The following is a 21,086-nucleotide window of genomic DNA, read 5'->3' on the forward strand; positions in this document are numbered from 1 at the left end:
ATTTCTCTCATTTTAATGCTATTCAACAAGACTTAAAGTCTACAGGAGCTAGCATCTTTGATAAGAGATGCTAGCAGTGGTGCGAAGCTGCAGGCACTGCCATGCTTTGAGCTAAATGCTAATGTCAGAATGCTAGCACCCTCACAGTAACAGTGCTAATAAGCTCATATTCAGCAGGTCTGCTAATTACTTCATCATAATTTAACATGTTAGCATATCATTTGCTGCATGTGACTTTTGCTGATAGAAATTAGGGATTATTAGTTACTACAAATCCTCCTGAGACCTACCCAATAGTTGGTGAGGGGATCGCCAAGTTTCCTCTCAAGACCCCAAATATCAGCACCAAACTTCCTTAAAATCCATCCATTATTAGTCGAAGTATTTCAGTCTGGAGCAAAGCGTTAGACCAACCAACAGACCAGCAATTCAAGCCCAAATGCTGCTAGCTTGGGGAACCATGTGCTTGTCAGTCTGATATGCCACATCCCTAGAGCTCGTTTTCAGCCTAGTGGTGGTCTGAGCATCTGGTCTTTAAGCTTCTGGGCGCCTTCTTGTCAAAGTATTCTTAGCACAATAGATTGGGAGAAAAACAAGGACACCAAGGGAGGATTATTTATCCCATCTGGCCTGGAATCACCGTGGGATCCCCCAGGAACAAAAAGAAGTCTCTTTGCCTGGAACCAAGCTGGACCTGGACCTCGATAAACACTAGAAAAATGTATGAATTGTATTTATATCACGTAATTTGTTGTCAAAATTTCAGGCCCTAATTTTCTGTTGCTCAGATTTAAAAGTAAATATCATGTAAATGGTTAGCTGCAGGGATCTACGACCATCAGCCCCGCTCCACATTCCTTTTTTCGCAGACGTCATGGAAGCTGAGGTACTTCTGAAGGCCATAACCATTTTACACTCATAAAACAAAATGACTACTTTGAGGCTAAAGGTGAGGTCTCAGTGTGAAACCGCATTCCGCCCAGCTAGTTTCCCTTTCTGGGAGGTGTGAGTGAGGAGCTGCTCTCTGTCAAACACGTACTGAAACTGAGGAGATTTCGTAGAGGAGGATACAGGGACACTGACTTTGGTAATGTCACTTTGCTCCCATTTTTATCATTATCCAATCCTTCAACCAAGTGACAAATACGTCCATCCTGTCAGCAAAATGGTGAGGCATTTAAAAACGTCTTGAAGTGATTGCAGATCAATTTGTTCTCTTTCTTTTGGGTCAAGTACTATTAATGTAAAAACGTCTCAAAGTGTCCCTTTAATAGCAAGTCAAACAATTAGAAGGAGGATTTGTGTTTGTCCTTGAAGAGATCCACTCATCCACTGCTGATTGTCTTTGTGTGTTTTGTCCCTTTGTCTGTCGCACTGACTCATTACTAAAAAAAGAAAAGAGCTTTAGCTTTTGGACATGCTACTAGGACAAGTGTCTACCGCACATGCTGTGTTGATTGTCTGATTTACCGTCTATGTGCTGTAGTGAAGTAAACAAAACATACATGTGAAAAAAATACGTTCCAATGTTCTTATGCTCAGAAAACGTCTGCGCATATATCCCGTAACCAGCGATATCCTGTTTTTTCCCCAAGTAAGCAGTGAAAGAAAAACCTTTTAAAAATTCCACAGAATAAAAACATAACGGATTGCTCTCCAGTGAACTATTGCAGCTGTGTTTTCTGCTTCTTCTACCTCTGCATCCTCCCTTTATTCTTTTAATTATAATATATATCTGTTAATTATAAGCATATCATACCAACAAACACGAGTTTAACACTACAATTTCTCAAAAAACTAAAATTTTGTTGTTCAATTTTCCAGGGACCCACTCAAATCACCACCCGTGGGTTCCACTTCGCTGGACCTTGAGCTACAAATTTTATCTTTTAGTTTATTGTTTTTATGTTAAAATACAATTTATGCAGCCGAGTGTGCGCAAGAATTTAGTCTATAAAGGAACTTAAGGGAATCTTGTTCCTGTTCCTCCTGTTATGCTCCACATACACCACTGGGTGCCCTCAGTATTTCTCCCCTTTTACCATCAACACACCTGTTTTCTCTTCTAATCAGGCCTGATTCTCCTGCTCACCTGTCTCCAATTTCCCCATCAGCCTCACTCCATATACACAGGATCATTTCCTTTTCCCCTGCCAGTCACATATTGGTTTACCTCCTTGCAAGTACCTACCTGTAAGTACTCTTGTGCACCGTAAATCGTTGACCTGCATCAGTCAGCCTGTTTCTGCCTGGGTTTGGTTCTTTCCTGCTTATAAATACTCTAAATAAGTACAGTACTTGAATGAATACGTTTGGTTACGTTGTATTTGGCAGTCGGTGGTACAGGTAGAGTCAGAGATAGATGAGAATGTATGGGTAGAGTATTAAAGATGACAACTGATTGGCTACACCACATCTGGTCGGCAACTCTTCCATACCTCACCAGAGAGAAAATCAAATTGCCTGTCAATGTGATTGCTTGTATCTTCATTATGATGTGCATCATGTTTTCACCTTCTGCGCTTCCTGCAGCTTTAGCAATGTTTACTTCATCCCCCCTGCACAGCTCAGCAGAGAAGCTAAAGTGCAAACTACCCTTTAAGATGTGGGGAGCCTTTAAGCAAAGAGAGCTTATCCTCAGCATCCAGACCATGCTGCAAGCTGGAAATTGAGGTTTGGCACTTAGACATAAACGCATGCCTCCATTACTGATATCCACAAGGCCTCCTGAAGAGAATAACTGCCACCAATCTGCTGGTGTACTCACTGCAGAGACATGTGTATGGAAAGGTATATCTCTTTTGTAAACCAGACAAAAGATGAGATACTTCCTGAATCACCAGGTTGTGAAGATAATCCATGAGGCACCCTGACCACTGGAGCCATTTCTTTAATTGCTTAATCAGGTTGATGGCAGCAGGTCAGATAAAAACATATTATTATAACAATTTGCCAAAAGCTGTGTTTAGAATTCCCTTGATCTTCCGATTGATGCTTGAAAAAGAACCCAACGTGATTCTTCTTCTTCATCCCTTTTTCTCGCCTGCAATAAGCTTTTAGATTGTCTGCAGTCAAGATAAGACAGAGAGCCAGACGGATGGAGATGTGATTGACAGCAATGGTTGTCTTTACAAAATTTACAGACAAACAAGGAGAAGCAACAAGCTGGATGGAAATGGTCATTATATACAACAGCTCAGTCTTGATGCCTGAAATTTGTTGTCACAACCACCACTGTCCTATTTTGTGTCTTTCCTGAACAACCAATGAATGACTTCTTTAGACCTCCCATTCCTCATTCTATTTACATCCAATTGTTTCCTCTGATGTACGTCGCTTTGCACAAAACGCTAAATGAAATTGCAATATTGTAAGATTCTCAATTCAATGACAAATCAATCTAAGAAAGTAAGCTCGTCACAATCTCATAACGACAATGCTAACATGTTCAGCTGGTATAATGTTAACTGTGTTTACCATCTTTTAGCGTGATGCTAACATATGCTAATCAGCTGTAAACCCAATGTGCATCTGCGTTTGGTCATGAACCAAAGTATTGTACGAAATGAGGTGACGGGGATGCTAGCTAACCAACAGCTCAGACTATTAGCATTTCAATTAAAACCATAAATGTTAGCCTCATGGTGGCGAAAATCTATCACGACCCCACCACAGTTATTATGGTTCATACTTCCTGTAAATCAAAATGTAATTGAAAGACATCTGGGGTGATTTTACGGTGGCCATGCCACCCTAGGCCCCCCTTTGTAAACGCCCCTGTGCCTACACTGCATGGCACCTCAATTAGTTAAATATATGTAGAATTCCCAGCTTCAAGCTCGATACACCTGAAAGGAAGTAATTAAAAGGTGCTCAGGATATACAACAGCTCAGATTTCATGTTGTCTTCAAACTGTCACGTCTCATCTTATGTCATCGCTCCTATCGCTTTCCTCTTTTGTGTCTCTCCTGAACAGCCAATGCAAAACTACTGCAGACTACTGCAAAGTTCCTTAATCTTTCATCCAAACCCAATACTTCTCAATTTATTACAGCCATCATATACTTGATGTGAATCAGAAGCGGCACACTCATTTTTCCCCACTGTCAACAGATAACAAAGAGGTGTTTCTGAATACATTTATGATGTCCGAAAGGCGCAGGTGTAGCAACTCACTTCCAATTTCCTCTCGCTCCATTCACTGCGCTCGGGCTCAGTTGGCAGCCGTCCTGCCTACATGTGTGTTTGAATCACACGCTGACGATGATATTCAAACACAATAGAGTCATGCTCCAACCTTCACCTTGGGTTAAGGCCTTTTTTCTTTTAAATGGAGGCAGAAACGTGATGTTGCTTTGTGGATAAACAATCACCACAGAGAGGGGAGCATAACTGTGAAACCATTGTGATGATATAATAATGATGTCAGTCTGTATTCAGTCTGTTAAAAGGCCTCTGCTGTTCTTAAATACATACAGATGGATGAAATGTGGGCCAGCTTTTGAGAGTTAAAACCAAAACACATTTATGAATGTTTTATGTAACATTTGGTTTATTATATAACGCCCTAAAAACCACTTCAAAATAAACATGATTAGACGGAAAGTGGATGCAAACTTATAACACAAAACCTCAATATGGTTAAATACACAGCCGTGGGCTTCTCAGTTAGATGCTAATTTAAAAGTTTCCAGAAAGAGTTTCCATTAGATGAAATAATAATAATTATAATCCTGTTAACAACCTTGATAAAACTTTATTTGTTGGACATAAGCGTATTTAAGTACCGTCATTCACATTTCTTTAAATCCTAGAAGAGCAGGAAAATGTTAATCTATAAACATTATTTGAATGTACTAAAAAAAAAAGGATTATGGATTAAATGTCGGAGTCATTTTTCAAGAAGAAATGCTGATTTCTTTCCCGTTCCAGCTTCTTTAGTGTGAGGATTTGCTACTTTTTTCTCAGCCTCTGGAATGACTAACTTAGGCTAAATGGTTTAATAGACTTCTGTAAGCTGTAAGAGATATTCCATTTGTAATTGTATTGTCTGATATGCAAGTTTAACTTCATTTTATTTACTTTGTCGATGTACTTCCAAACACTTAGGCCTGCTGATCGCCTCTCCGCCTGTCACAATAGATGACGTTGAACGTAACTTTCAGCTGTTGTTTTTGCTCTGTAGATCTGTGCACTGATTCATAGATAGCTGTAACATCTCAGCGATCCGTCCAAGGACATGTCAACTTGTATAATGTCTATTTACTATACGTAAAGTGCCATCGCACTGAATGAAAAACGAAAATGCTACTTCCGAACTCATGCCCACACCTAGATGAAATCATGCTACAGAATTAGTGTGAGCTACCACTTCCTGCAGGAACAGTTTATCCTGCCTGTAAATAATCCATCACTTTAATTTATTATCCTTTATTGCTTCTTTAGTGCAGAAATACCTGAAAGAGGTAGCTCTGCATTCATTCAGAGCAAAGGCTTTTGACCTTACAAAGATAGAGATCCTTTTAGTTTCCCATGGTCTGCTGCTCTAATACATCACCCTGCTGGATGTAAAGGTCAGATCTGTTCCAAATGCAACTGAAGATCCTTTCTCCCCTGATTGTCTCTTTCAACGTGAAAAGCAGCTCTTCTTTAACCATCTAAGACGGGAAAATGTGTCAGTTCATGCTGTCAAATGTCAAGGTTTTTAACAGCACATGGTCTTAGCAGTAACTTACAATTCAAAATTAATAAGAATTTGTTTCCATAATGGAAGACATTGATAGTTTAATGGAGAGACTTAAGGACATATCATGGTCCACTCAAAAAACAAAACAATAGAGGGAGTAAATAATGTCAGTAAATGTTAGCGTGCTAACATTAGCATTTATACTCTATCTTTGTAACAGTGTTCTAACATTCTGATAATGACCATGCTAAAGTGTTTTAATGGTGCTCATGTTAATCCTTTCTAGCCTGTTAAGATGCTAACATTTGTGGTGGTGGTAAATCCAAAGAGCAGCTGAGGCGGATGATGTTTTGCCTGCTACTGTATCTTAGAAAATGAAGCGACGCCTGCAAGCTAGTTCAGGCAGGCAACCCGAGCTGCACCGATTTCACACTTGACATGCGACACACTTCCTCCAAATTTGGCGCTCGATTTAAGCTGCAAGATTTCCAGTCTCTCTCTATCTCTCTCTGTTCTGTCACTGCCACCGCTGCCCCGCACCAGCTCTGAGCTTAGACATTCAGCCCAAACACCACCCCAGCATCCACCTGCACCGGCTTTAAGATATTATCCCACCGCTCCTGACGTTTCTGCATGTAAAAGAAATCTGCGAGGAGCGATGAGGTCTGAGCCGAGACGCCAAACACGAGCTATGTTCTGCTGCAGCAATAAACATTTCCAACTATCACAGACGTGAGATGTCTGAAATAATGCTTTAACCAGGTTAAAGGTCAGGGGGCCCAGAATTTACAAAAGCTCAAACCTCATGGTGGCGCTAAACCAGTCAGGACCTCACCAAAGTCAATGGGATTTATAGTCCGTTTTTGTGGGCAACACTGGAAGCGTGGCGTGTGCGTGACAGCTGCTGCGGGACGTGTTCATTTTCATCTGAAATGCATGAAAACAAATGAGAGTCACACTGCTGGCGTGACACGCGCCGAAAATGTAGAGAATAGGAGGCTCGCCTATTTTTACCGTGAGCCACGCTCGGTTCTCGGCAAACATACACGGTGAAAATGAATTGTGATGAGTCCTATTGATCTCTGACAGCAATATTAACATCTCTTCCTGTTGTAAAAGTCACAGGCATGGAGAGTAAAGGAGGTCAACACTTCCGGTATGCTTTTTCAAAGTAAAAGCCCGATGTGGCATTCTGACTCCCCTCGTTTATACACAATACTGTTATTTTGAAGTGTTTCCCAGGCTGTTGTTATCATTTTTATTTACTTTATTTGTAACTTTTCCAGGAGGTTATTTGATCGATAAAGTCACTCACAGGCTCCTTATTGCGGATCCTGCTTAATTTTCTTGGGGGTGCTGGTTTGGCTCGGTAGGTAGAGCAGGCGCCCCATGTATAGATGCTACAGTCCTCGTCGCACTGATCGCAGGTTCGACTCCCAGTCTGCCGATCCATTTGGTGCATGTCATCCCCCACTCTCTGCTCCCCACATTTCCTGTCTCGCTTCAGCTGTCCTATGAATACAGGCAAAAAGCCCAAAAAGTTTTCTTTAAAAAAAAAAAAAAAACGTAGTCATAAGTCTCCCGCAGGCCAGAAGTGTATTTTAGTAAAAATAACTGAATTACATCATGTAACAGACGCAACTTGGGTGCAATCTCCGTCTGTTCCTCTCAGCTCATACGGTTGTTTCGCTGTGCGTTAATTAAGGTCCCGTTTCTAATGTAAATAATAGTTTTCTTTTAAGACCAACCCACGGAAATCTTTAAAACAAAGACCCGAAACAACCCCTGGATATGCACGGCGGGACATGGTGAGGATAGCGGGCGAGCAGCGGAGTCAGTCACATACAGACCCATGTGTAGGGCTGACCCCCGGCGGTACAGAAGTGTCCTAACGGTACAGAAATGTAGTCTGTATTGATTGATTCATAGATTTGAATAGGACACTCAAATATTTCTTACTTAATTCCTTTATAAATGGGTGAACAATTAAAACTGGAGATGACTTAATAACAGCTATTTTTCGAGCAAGTATCCCACATCCTCTGCGGTGTAATAATCTAACCTTTGCATCAGGTTTTTGGTTGTTACATCATCCTGCTTTGCTCCAATGATTTCACAGCAGCACTTTTATTACATTTCCTCCACTTTACATTGTGTTCTGTGTGCATTATTCAGAATGTACTCTTGTATTTATCGCTTGTTTCTTCTCATGTACAAACACGCTCCAGCCCACACAGTGTTATTATACTGGAGCGTATAGAGAGTTGCCGCACACAGATTCATGGAAATAGAGGTTATTATGAAAAGTAAAAAGGCAGCGTGACAAACAAATTTATGTTCTTTGTGCTGATGCTTGTGCTGTGCATATTTTCCATCAACATTCATGAGTGGGCTTGTGCAGGTTAATCAGACGTGACAGTGACAGGACGAGCGTGGCACCGCGGCTGTACATGACAGAGGAGGTTGGACGTCTGTTGTTGCAGCCGGTAATCCAGGAGGGATGATGGGTGTATTTGTGTGACTGCAGGGGTGCTGAAAGGGCCTATAGATCACTTTGTGTCCCCCGCTTTGACCCAATAAAGCCGACTTGTTGTTTCCCTGTCACCGCCGCAGTCAGACTCGCATAAATTGAAGTTCACAGCTGAACAAAGTGATGCAAACAAAATCTGTCTTCCCTTCCCTCCTCTCTGTTTTGACGTTTTGTTCAAGAGCAATATGGATATACATCACTTTTTATTCAACATTACATCTTTCTCATCTTTATGCATTAGCCATTACAAGAGGATGCACCAGTGCAATTTAGGTAATGGGCTTCTTATCATGCAAAACAAGCAGCTGTTTTTAAACAGTATTTTTTTATACCCTTGCTCACAAATCAGGCAGTTTTATTCCCACATTAGGGTTAAAGCTGTCCCTCCTCCTCTTTGACTGTTACTGTTGGCTATATCTCCATCATCATATCTCCAGACTGGAATTTTAAGCGCATGCAATCTTGCACAGAGTGATCGGGTTTCTTCAGGTCCACCCTGGTGCCCCCATGTACGACAAAAACTTCCCTCTTGCAGCCTCATGTTGCAGGTAAAATTAAGTCTCCTGTATGTGTGCAAAGTAGAATAATGTGCTCTTCCAGTAAAGAAAATGGGATTCCTTTAACTAATAGGTGCCCTTAAAACAGAGCAAACATGATGCAGTGGCAGACAGGCTGCTCTACATGCCAGAGAGAAGACACAGTTGCAGTTGTGTCTCGATTCAGGGGCTGCATCCGTCGATGGATCCTTCGTGGCCCGGGAAAAGGAGGACACATTAGTTGGCCTTCGACGCCACGCTGTGATGCAATCGCCTTGAAATATGTCTTTCGAAGGATGCAGCCCCTGAATTGGGACACAGAGAATGTGTCTTCCTTTTGTGCTGTTAGTGCTGTAGTCATTATAGCCTAAAATCTGAGTCACATCATTGTGATTGTTTGGAACTGTTGCTGCCATCCAGTAAAAACAGCAAAAACAGATAAGCATCGCGTTACACGGAAAAATATCCTTTGTTCTGGGATGTTTTTCACGTGTGCAATTACTCAATTCATGATCAAGTAATATTAGAAATAATGTAATAATATTATCATCTATGTTGAGCGTTGCACTTAGTGGGATGGGTAGTATCATAGATTTATATGTATATATTGTGCCTATGGTTCTGGGCTTAATACATGCTACACCACGCTAGTTTATTGTAAAATGCTAAGTGCCAGTTTACGACCAGAGAAGGCCAACATATCACAAGTCCACGTCTATCTGAGATCTACTTATCTTGTTATAATGTGAGAGCTAAGATGACATAAGATACTTTATTGTCCCAGAGGGGATGCTTGCCTAGGGCAAAAGTGCAAAATACAGTTCAGTGCAACTTGTTAGAACTCAAAACAAACAACGACCTAAGACTAGCAGACTTACGACAAATCGAGTGCACCATGGCAAATACAGTAGGCATAAAAAATTCAAGATATAATAAATAAGATTCTTAAATATACATAATATAAATGTACAAACACCAAGTGCAACTAAAGGCCGATACATCATGTGATAACAGCTAAAGTTATTCAGGTTTTAAATAAAACTTTTGACCTTTTAACAGGGAAATATTAAAAAATAAAATACTATTGGGTTTTTTTCTTATTACATGATAAGTGTGAATGTCATCATACTGCAGAAAATATCTTGACAATAGCACATATACTTGTTATAAAGTGAAAAACATCTATTCAAGTTATAGCGTAACACTGATCCATTATTTCTTTTTAATGGGTTGGCAGCAATAGGCTTCCGTAGTTTGACCATAAATGCCCCCCAACTTTTGTACAAACTGGTGCCCCACCGTGTGCAATTGGTGCCGTTTTCATTCCTTCTCATACAGTCCGCCCGTTATTCATGGTCTCAATGAGGAGTAGTGAATGGAAAAGGGATCAAATTTGGTTGCAAAAATAAGAGGAGTCACGAGGTTACATAAAGTCCTTTTACTTACAGTATCCTCTTTAATCAACATTAGTCCATCTCCAGTAGCCTGGCAAACAAACTGCCTCCTGGGACTCGCGGGCTGGAGTTGTGAATGAGAGGAGGAGGAGGAGGTGGGGAGGGGGTGTACAGTGAAACAGATGCAGCTCTCCTGCTGAAGGAGCGCTCAGAGAAAAGCGCTGCAGTCCAATGGGGCGGCAGCACAGTCATCCGTGACTCCCACAAATTACGTTTACATACAAGGACAGCGGCGTGTTAGCGCCTCTGAACGCACACGATACAGCCTCGCGTTGTTCACACACATCTTGACAGATTTTGACAGGAGTAATACCGATGAATGTTGGATAAAAAAACTAAAGACAGAATGGATACTTCACTGATGTTATTTCTACTGCTTTTCTACGGATATCTGCCAAAAGTAAGTAGCCTACTTTTGCGTCATGTTGCGTCTTATTTTGAAAGGAAAACTGTCTAATTTTGCAGTTACTGACTATAGTAGCCCCTTAGACGCTATTAGCTGGTGTGTGATAGACATTTTAATAACATAATGTATAAAACAATTTAAGTTATGTCAGAAACAGTGAATTTCCTTTCCTGTATGTAGCTGGCTAAAGTTCTTGGTCATATCTCCTGCTAAGACATCTGTATTTAAAAGAATACAGAGACATATTTCAGCCTGTTGTTCTGAGTCAGTTCAGGTGAAGGTGAAGTTTGATCTATAACAGTCTGAGCTACCGTGGCAACATAAAAGGAGTGACAGAGGTAGTCGAATAAGAGCGTTCAGACTTAATTTAATGACCAAAATTTGAACAGCCTTAAGATTGAGTTCACGGTCATTGAAATGTGATCTGTAACTGAGTTCAGGATTTTTTCCTTTAATGTGAATTTAAAAGCCTCAGTTTTAATTATTGAATCTGATAATTGCTTCTTCAGAAGCCTATTCAATAGGGGGGAAAGTAGCCTTTAATTACTGAAGGCAATGCTACATATCTATTTAATGGAAGTAGTATGACATCTCATAAACAACAGGGCATGCTACGACTATATTAGATACTTCCTTCCATGAGGACACATCTGCAGTAATTTAAGTGGACTAAACTAATGATTTTCCAATTTATATATGTCGTCTCTCTGGGTTTAGTTAATTGGAGAGAAGCCTTTGTGCATCGCCGCAGGGTAATAAGGTGCCTAACCTTTCAGTGCCTCAGTGCTTTGCTGCAAGACATTTTGACAACTGAAGGGTACACATGAGGATACAAGATAAATACACTTTCCTGCAGCTATGTGTGATGAAGCTTGGGAATTAAATTAGATTTTTTTGTGTGTGTATAGGCTAATCAGAATTAGCCTTGAAATAAATCCACCGGGCAACATGATAAGTAAAACTGTTGTTCTGCTCTGTGTAGCGTTGGGAGTTTGAGAAGAACGACTCATTTTGGGTACAATTTAAGAAATATGTGACAGTAAATTAAAAAGCAGTTTGAATATAAGCTTAAGATTCAGGATTTTGATATTTAATGTATTTGGATGGACGTTAGCTATTTCATCATAAGCATCTTGTCCGTGAAAGCTCATTTCCAGTCCGTGAAGAGACTTGGTGAAAATTCTTCTCTCCTCACTCCTCACTGACATCGCTAATGTGTGGCCCACCCTGAGGCTTTAAAGGGTCAAACAGATTAATCATTTGTGACATACTTTAGTGGCTCTTATAGACACCAGTGTGGAAAACATTTGATGGTTTGCGGGTGTGCTCCTGGTGAGCTTCTTTGGTGTCCTTTCCACAGTCGTAGGCAGCTGCTTCACAATAACATTCGCTGACATGTTTCATCAATATGTCTGGAGAGGAAAAGTGGTGTTGAGGGAAACATTGAAAATCCTTTAAGCGGTTAAAAAGTGGATGTTAGTGGCTGGATGTTACTGGTGTAACACAATGCAGATGGGAGAAGAGGCGATGCTAAGGATTACGGAGGGTGGGCTACAATGACTTTCCTTTTGGCCTCTCTCCTAACAAACCACTTAACGGGAACCAAAAGACCATAAATACCTTGAATCTCATTGATTTTTTCAAAATCCGCCATTTGCAAAGAGTTTAATGAGAAGATCAATATCTTTCTCATATCAATGAACATTAAATAAGAGCTACTGCTGCATGTTTAAGTTTCTGATAGGCTTACAGTAGCCAGATGAAAACTACAAGACGTTAAAAAGCTACCCTGGATCACTCCAAATTATAATATAAACATATTTACAAGTCTATTAATCCATTAATGCATTATATCTTGTGCATTTACCATGTACATAAAAATTAAGGTTGACATAAAACCCAATGTTGACGTGACATCAACCCCCAACAATGGGCAGGTGTTGAATTGTGGTTGGAAATGAAAGTCAGGTTGAGGTTAAAGCTCACAATGACACGACTTCAACCTCCAACATTTGACTGACGTCAAAACCCAACATTAGATTTATATCAACCTCCAATGTTGGACAGACGTCAAAACCCACAATGACATGACTTCAACCTCCAACGTTGGAATGACATCAAAGCCCAACTTTTGACTGACATCAAAGTCCATTGACAACCACCAATGTGAGACAGACTTAAATGTCTAATGTTGGAAAGACTTCAAAACCCAACGGCAGACAGATGTCAGAACCCAACATCAGAAAGATTTCAGAACCCATCGTCAGATGTCAGAACCCAACGTCAGACAGACGTCAAAATCCAACTTCATATTGACGTCAAAACACAACGTTAGATAGACGTCAACCACCAACATCAGACAGATCGTAAGTTTTCCAACCACAATTCAAAACCCGTTTTACATCTAAGCCCAACTTGGATTGATGTCAACCACGTACGTTGGAAATCAACAAAACCCCACATCAAACTGATGTCAAAGCCCAATGTCGGTCTGGCGTCGAAGCCCAACGTTGGATTGACATCAAAGCCCAACATCATACTGACAACAAAGTCCAACGTTTTCTCCAAACATCTTGTGTGAAAATCAGGTTTGAAATTAGTTCATCAAAGTCCGCTGAGTCCTGTATTGGCATGTACGCTCTATCACATAGCTTTAACACAAAGACGTATGATCCAGAAACAGACTGAGAAGAATTTATTCTCACAAAAAACAAAAGTCAAAAGGCTTACGGTTTTAATGAAGCCCATGGGAAGCAAGCAAGACACTATCCAAAAGCAAAACAACGTTAGAGAAAACATATGAACATGAATGAGTGAACAGGAAAAGTTAACTGAACAGTTAAATAAGTAAAACCAAACCTAAAAACAGGGATGATACAGCACAGTGCCACATACTATTTAAAATCCAAGAGCCCAGAGAGAAATAATTCCACCACAACACAGCAGCTATTACATGGCAATTAGTGAGCTTTATCGCTGCTGGTAGGCCCGTGTATGTCTTTGAACTTTGTACAGAGCCAAGCCGTTTCCCCTGCTTCCAGCCTTTATGCTAAGTAAAGCTAATTGGCTGCCGGATCTAGCTTCATAGTTGATGCACAGACTCGAGAACGGTATTGATATTCTGAACTAACTCTAATTTACAATTCCACTTAAGATAAAACCCCAAGTGAAACAACGTGAGCTGCTGATGGCTTGAGAGGCATATGAATGAAGTAGACGATGCTCTCCAGTGAAGTAAAGGACAGGGATTAAAACATTACTCTGTGTGACACGCTCCTCCTTTCATTTTCCTCTCAGCTCTCTTGGTTGTTATCTAATCCATTATCTTATACTCAAACGAGACAAGGCCGGCAGACATTTGAAATGACAACAATCGCTAAAACTTGAAGCAACTGCCCTCAGCCCTCGTGATGAGCTTTGCGCTAACAAACCATCAAAGCTGGCAGGAATTTATGTGATGTTTTTCTCATGTAGACGGCGTGTATATGTGTGTCCTGAAGGCTTTGCAGAAGTTCACTTAGCATAGATTGACATTTTAATTAATTGCCCAATACAGCAATCTCCCATGGCTGGTCCAAAGTGAAGAAACTTTAAGTATGTTTTTTTTATCTTCTCTTACTGGTAGACAATTAATACTTGTCTTGAACAATTTAAGCTCGAGCATAAATCACTGTCAGGAACTTTCCACTTGTCTTTTGTATCTTTATAAATTAGGAAATGTAGCCGAAATTCAACCCCTCCCATAAATCACATACTCTGAGCTGTTGTTATCATGTGTCTCCCTCTTTGTGTATTCTGGCTCTATTCACAATATACTGGCTAATATGTGAACCAATAAACTACCTTCATGCAATGAGGAGAGCTTGATCCCAGCAGCCTAAAGTACAAGTCCACATTCCAGTATCATGTCTCTTTCCCCCCCGATGAGGGACTTTCTTAGGGTTTTTCTAATGTTTATGCAGCATTAATGGTTAACTTCAGATTTGTTGCCACTGGTGTGCACTTCCCGAAAGCCGAATGAAAACAACACACCACCTTCTATCAAATTTAACCGAAAAATCTGGCTAGTCGTTCTTTAACCGCAACAGTGAGGTGACTCATTCTGCACAACAGCAAGACTCTTAAACTGAAGCAGCTAAATGGAATTCAGCCCTTAATGTCACTATTGACACCTGTTGCACTTTTTCTACTGATTATGTGTCTTATGTGAAAGAGGCATCACGGCACTAGGCTTTTTAGGGCACTAGGGGGCAGGCGATAAAGCTGAAAAACAACAACATTTTTTTTATTGCCCTTTGAAGTTGATAATGCTAACATGTTAGCAAACAAGTGCTTATTTTCACAAGACAAATTTGAGCATTTATTTGGTGTTGTGTTTCTGGCACCACCTGGCAGATGTAAGTCCATCATCTTCCATTCATCGTGTATTCCTCATCTTTTAACTCTGTAGCCTGAGGGAAATGTCCCATTAGCTTACAAATGCTCTGCTAGGTTCACCAGCTAGTTGCTAACCTAGCGTTTGATTCTTAGCAGCTAGCCCACAGGAAATAAAGCTGAAAAACAACAATATTTTATTGCCCTTTGAAATTGATAATGCTTACATTTTCACATACAGAAGACAAGGACAAATGTTAGCGTTTATTTGATGTCCTGTTTCTCTCCACCTGGCTAATGTAGGCTAAGTCCATCATCTTCCATTCATCATGTATTCCTCATCTTTTAACTCTGTTTGCTGCCCACACCAACTCCTGAGGGAAATATCTTCCCACAAATGCTCGGCTAGGTTCACCAGCTAACCTTCCCTAGCGTTTGATTCTTAGCAGCTAGCCCACAGGAGATAAGTTGAAAAACAACGAGATTTGATTGCCCTTTGAAGTTGATATGGCTAACATGTTAGCAAACAAGTACTTTCACATCCAGAAGACAAGGACAAATGTTAGCGTTTATTAAGTGTCGCGTTTCTGTCCACCTGGCAAATTTAAGTCCATCATCTTCCATTCAACATGTATTCCTCATCTTTTAAATCTGTATTTGCTGCCAACACATGCTCCGCTTGTTCTCCAGCTAGTTGCTAAAGTTCCCTAGCATTTGATTCTTAGCAACTAGCCCACAGTGAGTTAGCAGAGTTTTTTGGCTGAGCTTCCTGCTGCCAGTTTATGACATAGGTCATAAAATATTAAATACATTTACACATTTCTTGAACTTTAAGTGTCTTTATGTGTAAAATTAGCTTTACCTAGCATTAAAATAACAGTGCTGAGGTTGCACATAGTTATAGCTCTCTGATATATCAGGCTATACAGGTTGTATAATATATTTTATGCTTTAATGCTATTCAGATGAAGGTTGAATAGGGGTCTGACTATCATAAGACTCCCTCTTTCACTGATGTTGCACTGCAGTAGATGTTAGCTGTGTTATCTCCTGTGCTGCTGCCGCTGCTATTACTTCAGGATATGTTGGATTTCCAGCTGTAATCGGTGGCAGGCAAAAACTCCTGAGAGCAAAGTTCTTTGGATTTTGATAATGTCAGGACGACCTCATCCCCGGGGGAGAGAGTGAGAAAGACTCTTTGGAAAAGTGGCAGTAAATAATACTGAGGTATTACATAGTTTGTAGAGTGTGGTCTGCACTTTTTCATATGCTTCATAAGGGGTTTAGAGAGAGGAAGCTCTTGGCCTTGATGTAGTGTGGTTGCGATTATGTACGTCATTTATGATGCAACTGATAGACTTGAACTCAGGCTACAGGACCCATTTGTACCCCGCTCAACACCTGCCTACAATTTGAAGAGAAATTTGGCCTGCGACCTTATTCAATACTGAGTTTATTGCCTAAAAGGCTTTTAAATTCCAGTCGTAAACATCATCAACAACATTATCTCGTAATATGCAACGTGATATTTTCAAATCTTAAAGTGTGTGCATGATTTAGATTAGAGAACAAGAAAAACACCTTGGAAGTTTCTTCTTCAAGTCCTGTAGTCTAAGTTAAGCTTTAGTTGAGCAGCAGAGACGTATAAATGAAATTCTTCACTTTTACCTTAAGCCAAATCTTTAAAGCCCCGTTCGGATTTAAAGCTCCCCTCTAAACATGTTCTAGGAACTTCTTAAATACTCTGCTTGGAATTATAACTTGTCTCTGATGTGGTTTTACACACTCACACACAATTTAGAGCCACCAGTGAACATAACGAACATGTCTTTGGACTGTGGGAGGAAGCCGGAATACCCAAAGAGAACCCAGGCATGCACAGGGGAGAACATGCAAACTCCACACAGAGGAGAGAGGCCTCCTACGACTGAACCGGGATTTGAACTAGGAACCTTCTAACTGTGAGGCGACAGCGCTAACCACTGCACCAAGAGCCAGTTCGACGATTTTCAACCTTAGTCCTATCATGATATTATGGGGAGTTAATGAATGTAGAAAAAAAATGCAATTTTGAGGACGCTATCTAGGACGCCCGCCTCTGATGTCATGTCTCGTTCAAAATCGTCAGGTTTGAAATGTAGACTGCAGACCTGAAGATTTTTCAGACAATCCACCGGTATATACTTGATGTATTTCGGATTCTGTACCGCTCTGAGCCGTTGCCTGCAGCAAAAACAGTAGTATTTCACTTCAGTGTCGCTTGCTGGGCCGTTCCTTTCAGAGGGAGGGGCGCAATGCACGCTGGGTGTTGTAGGAATGAAGAATGGGCGAAACCACGAGCTGTTTGTACAACTTTCTCAACAGCTATGGCGCCAATTTAAAATATTATTGCTTCTATCGATTACACACCAGCTTTGACCGACAGTGACTTTTATCAGGGGCCAATTGCTCCTTTAAGCAGCTCTGATATTGTGGTCTGAAACTTTTTAGGTATGAACAGTTTCACATCATTAAAATAAAAGACCCACTTGAATTGTATAAGTGCACAAAAAATTTTTTATAGTCTGTGATGGGTTTGAAAATCAATAAAGAACGATTTGTATGGGTCATTTTGGAGGACAATGATAAGCCACTTCTTCTGTAATTAGTTTGGGGGACCCACACGGTTGTGACTTTAAGCAATCAGACTTTTTATAGCCAACTTTCACCGGAATTGTGATTGTGAGTCATGTGCCGTGTTTTGCAGACTGACGTTTGCAACAAGTGGGAGACTAAACAGGGAAGTTGTGGATGATTGATGAAGATCATTTAATATTTGACAGCTCCAGAATGAGGTAGGCTCACGAAACAGCCCAATTAGACTACATAAGAGTTGCACAAATGTAAATATATGATGCCCTTTGTCCCTCTCATCACAACCTGTACTTCCTTGAGCCTCGAGTCTTCTTCTCTCTCTCCCTTCTCTCCTCATTTCCACTGACCTTCTCCAGCTCCGCGCTGCTCGTCTTACGCGTTTGCATTGACCCACCGGCTCTGCGCCAGCAGCTGTCAGCTCACATTTTTCAGCCTTTTGTTGACACAAATGAACAATCGCGGCAGATTACTCAGCGGCTCCCTTCTCCACCTCCCAATCTGTTTGCATGATAGCGTCTATTTGCCAGGCTAGAGGGAGCTCTTTATGGATTTCAGATGTAGAACATTTCTGTGTGTTTGCTGACGAGGTTCATTGTAAAAAAAGGAAAAGTTGTGCAGGGAAATGCTGTTTAAAATATTAACTAGTCCATATTCAGCGGAATGGAGTGCCTCTCAGTTCATGTATTCTCTGAGGGCCTAATTGCCCCGTGATGGATACACACTGCATTCTTGACGCCTCAATGTGCTCTCTGCCTCCTCCACAGGTGCTCTCGCTGCAGATGTGCGACGTGGTGAACGAGATCGAGCTGGAGAGAGAGCGCTGTGAGAACAGCACCTTCGGGAACCTCACTTCAGGTCATTCTCCAAAACATATTACCCTCATGCTGACTGTTTGGGGTGCAGGAGGCTATTAGGGGAAAAGGGAACAGCATGAGTAAATACATAGTGAGGTAATGCAATACAGTGAGGGAGTCAAATGCATTTTATAGCAGGCCAAAATAAAGTTTTCCTGAATAATGCTGAGTGTCGAAAAAAACTTTTCCAATAACGGAAAAAAGAAAGTTGTAAGATGGTCACAGCCTTAGAAGAGCCATTAATCCACACATTAAAAAATCATTGATCGTTATTCCCCCATCATTTAGGTCAGACCAGCTCAAAGTGTTGACTATAATGTCTTAAACAGGGCAGGGGTCAGCTCTAAAGCTGCATTTATGTTTCATACAAGGAGAAACTGTGCCATAAAACTGCATTCTTTCTAATGGCCAGCAGGGGGAGGATCCACTGGTTGCAAAAACAAGTCTGATTGCATGAAACCAGATGAGAAAATGAGCCTCAGTAAATATTGTCCGAATGAGTTTATGGTCCCAGTTGCTAGTTTTCAGTCTTCTTCAACAGAGCATGATGTTAATTTAATTTTGTAAGTTATTGTCCTATTTAGAGTAAAAATAGGATATAAAGCTAGGCATGCTTTATGTTTGGGTTATCTGTGATAAACAAAGTACAGCCACAGCAACCTGTCCCCCCACGTAGCAACATGTATATGTACCCGTCGACCAAATATCCTCATTTCTGGCTCAAAAAAACAAGATGGCAACGGTTAAAATGCCAAACTTCAGGAGCTGATTGCACCAGCTGGGTGCAAAAAAAATAGGTCTTTTCTCTCGTCTTTTGCATCCGACTTGTTGATTCCAATTTACACCAAGTGCACCAAGTCTGACTGACACCTGTCGTAGCTGCGCCCAGGCTTATAATGCGCATCCACGTGAACAAGCAACACACGTCTCCACTCTCTTATTCTCTTCCGAAGATATGGATAACACAAACCAAAAGAAAATAAAAACTTATTTTACGGATAGTAAAATAAGGAAACTCAGAGAGTAGTATGCAGAACATAAAAATGTTGTCATAGCAAAACTCAACAACACAGAAACAAACAGACAAACAAAGGTAATCGACTTGGAACTGATCACCGCTGCAAAAAAATAATGATACGCATGTCGATGTACATTTATCATGTCCCTTACGGTGTTTTGAAAGAACCCGTTGGCATAAAATCTGAGCTCAATCAGCACCTGCAGGGCGGGGACAGCGGCACGTTTCTGTCCGACACATGCCGGAGCTGAGGGGAGAGTTTTAAATAATTCAAGCAGGGGGCTTGTCTGCCAGAACAAAACCTTTTGATCTCTCTCTCTTGTCTTGATCCCCTTTCCTTATGTATCCTGTAAAGAACACCGTTTGTTTTACCTTTGATTTAAGACTCACTTTCTAAACTTACGCCTGCCCCATCCTAGGCGTAAAAGATACACCCAGGTGAAACACAAACAGAGCTCAAGTCTAAATGGTGCACAGGGAATAACTTGAAGTTGGTCGTAACTTTCAGCACTAGGCCAGACGTAATGTTACACCCAGGCGTACTCCTAGTTTGTGCACTCGGCTCCAGGCCTCTGAAAGGAATTGAAGTATGAAACTTTCATCAATAAGACTTAGATTAGTATAAAGGTTTCTTCTCTGTCATACTGTAGTATTTGTTTGTCCTCCTTTCTATGACTTTAAGAACCAATAAACACTCTGTACTATCTCCATTTGTGCACAGTTTTTACATAATGCATCGTGCATTTAGAGCTGCATGTGTTGAAACACTTTCTCCTTATCTCTGAATAACCCTCATTTCTCTACCGCCCTATCTGCTTCCTCACAGGAAGGTAGTAACGCTGCTCTCAGAGGTCACATCCCTAATAAATGAATTAGCAGCGTGCGTCTGTGAGAAACCATATGTTCACGGCCTGTGGTTATGCAACGTGTTAAATATAGTGATGAACAGAACAGACACATTAATATCTATCATTCTGGTATGCAGCGCTAAAGTAGCTCTCTACTCTGTTATAACTGAGATAATTTCACAGAAGACTCTCTACCTTTTAAAACTTCTATTTCACTTATGAAATCAATCTTTGTCATGTGTTTACTTTCTTCTCTCTTGTTGATGTACTTCCTGCCTTTATCTGTTTTCCCGCTTGTTTGCTCGTTAGCCCCGCCCTGATTGTTCTCACCTGCTCCTCGTTAGTCCCACCTGTGCCTGATTACCCTCAGCTCCCCAGTGTGTTTAGTCTTCCCCTGTTTCTGTGTCAGTGTTTTCACGTTTTACCGTGTTTTATGGACCTTGTCACCTTACTTTTGATTCTCCTGTCACCCTCGGACTCCCTGCTCTTCCTTCTGTCTTCCTTTTTGCTTGTGTTAAATCTTCGAAGTCTGCTTCTGGGCCCACTCCCTTTTTGTTAAGACTGTAACTGGATATTCTTTTTTCGTAATGTCTCTTTGCTTCTGTTTTGGTTGTGTCACACTTTTCTTAAGCTTCAAGCTCTCACAGGTGTATGTAAACGTTGCTGTCAACCTACAGTACACTATCAGATCGGTTTACATTATAAACACAATAAAGAGTTAAACATTTGTGATTGTACATTTAGG

At 40.9% G+C, this 21,086-nt stretch overlaps 1 protein-coding gene across 1 annotated transcript in view; it reads left to right on the top strand.

The window, feature by feature from the left end:
• The first annotated feature begins 10,553 nt into the window (after nucleotides 1-10,553).
• vipr1b (vasoactive intestinal peptide receptor 1b) overlaps nucleotides 10,554-21,086 on the top strand; it is a 46,995-nt gene continuing 36,462 nt past the window's right edge. Inside the window, exons 1-2 of the mRNA XM_069667147.1 lie at nucleotides 10,554-10,607; nucleotides 18,386-18,476. Of these exons, the coding sequence (XP_069523248.1) occupies nucleotides 10,554-10,607; nucleotides 18,386-18,476 (145 nt within the window). The remainder of the gene's footprint in view (nucleotides 10,608-18,385; nucleotides 18,477-21,086) is intronic.

This window comes from Semicossyphus pulcher, unplaced genomic scaffold (genome assembly GCF_022749685.1).
Source record: "Semicossyphus pulcher isolate SPU_LCO1_2020_fin unplaced genomic scaffold, fSemPul1.0.p SCAF_18, whole genome shotgun sequence".
NCBI lineage: Eukaryota > Metazoa > Chordata > Actinopteri > Labriformes > Labridae > Semicossyphus > Semicossyphus pulcher.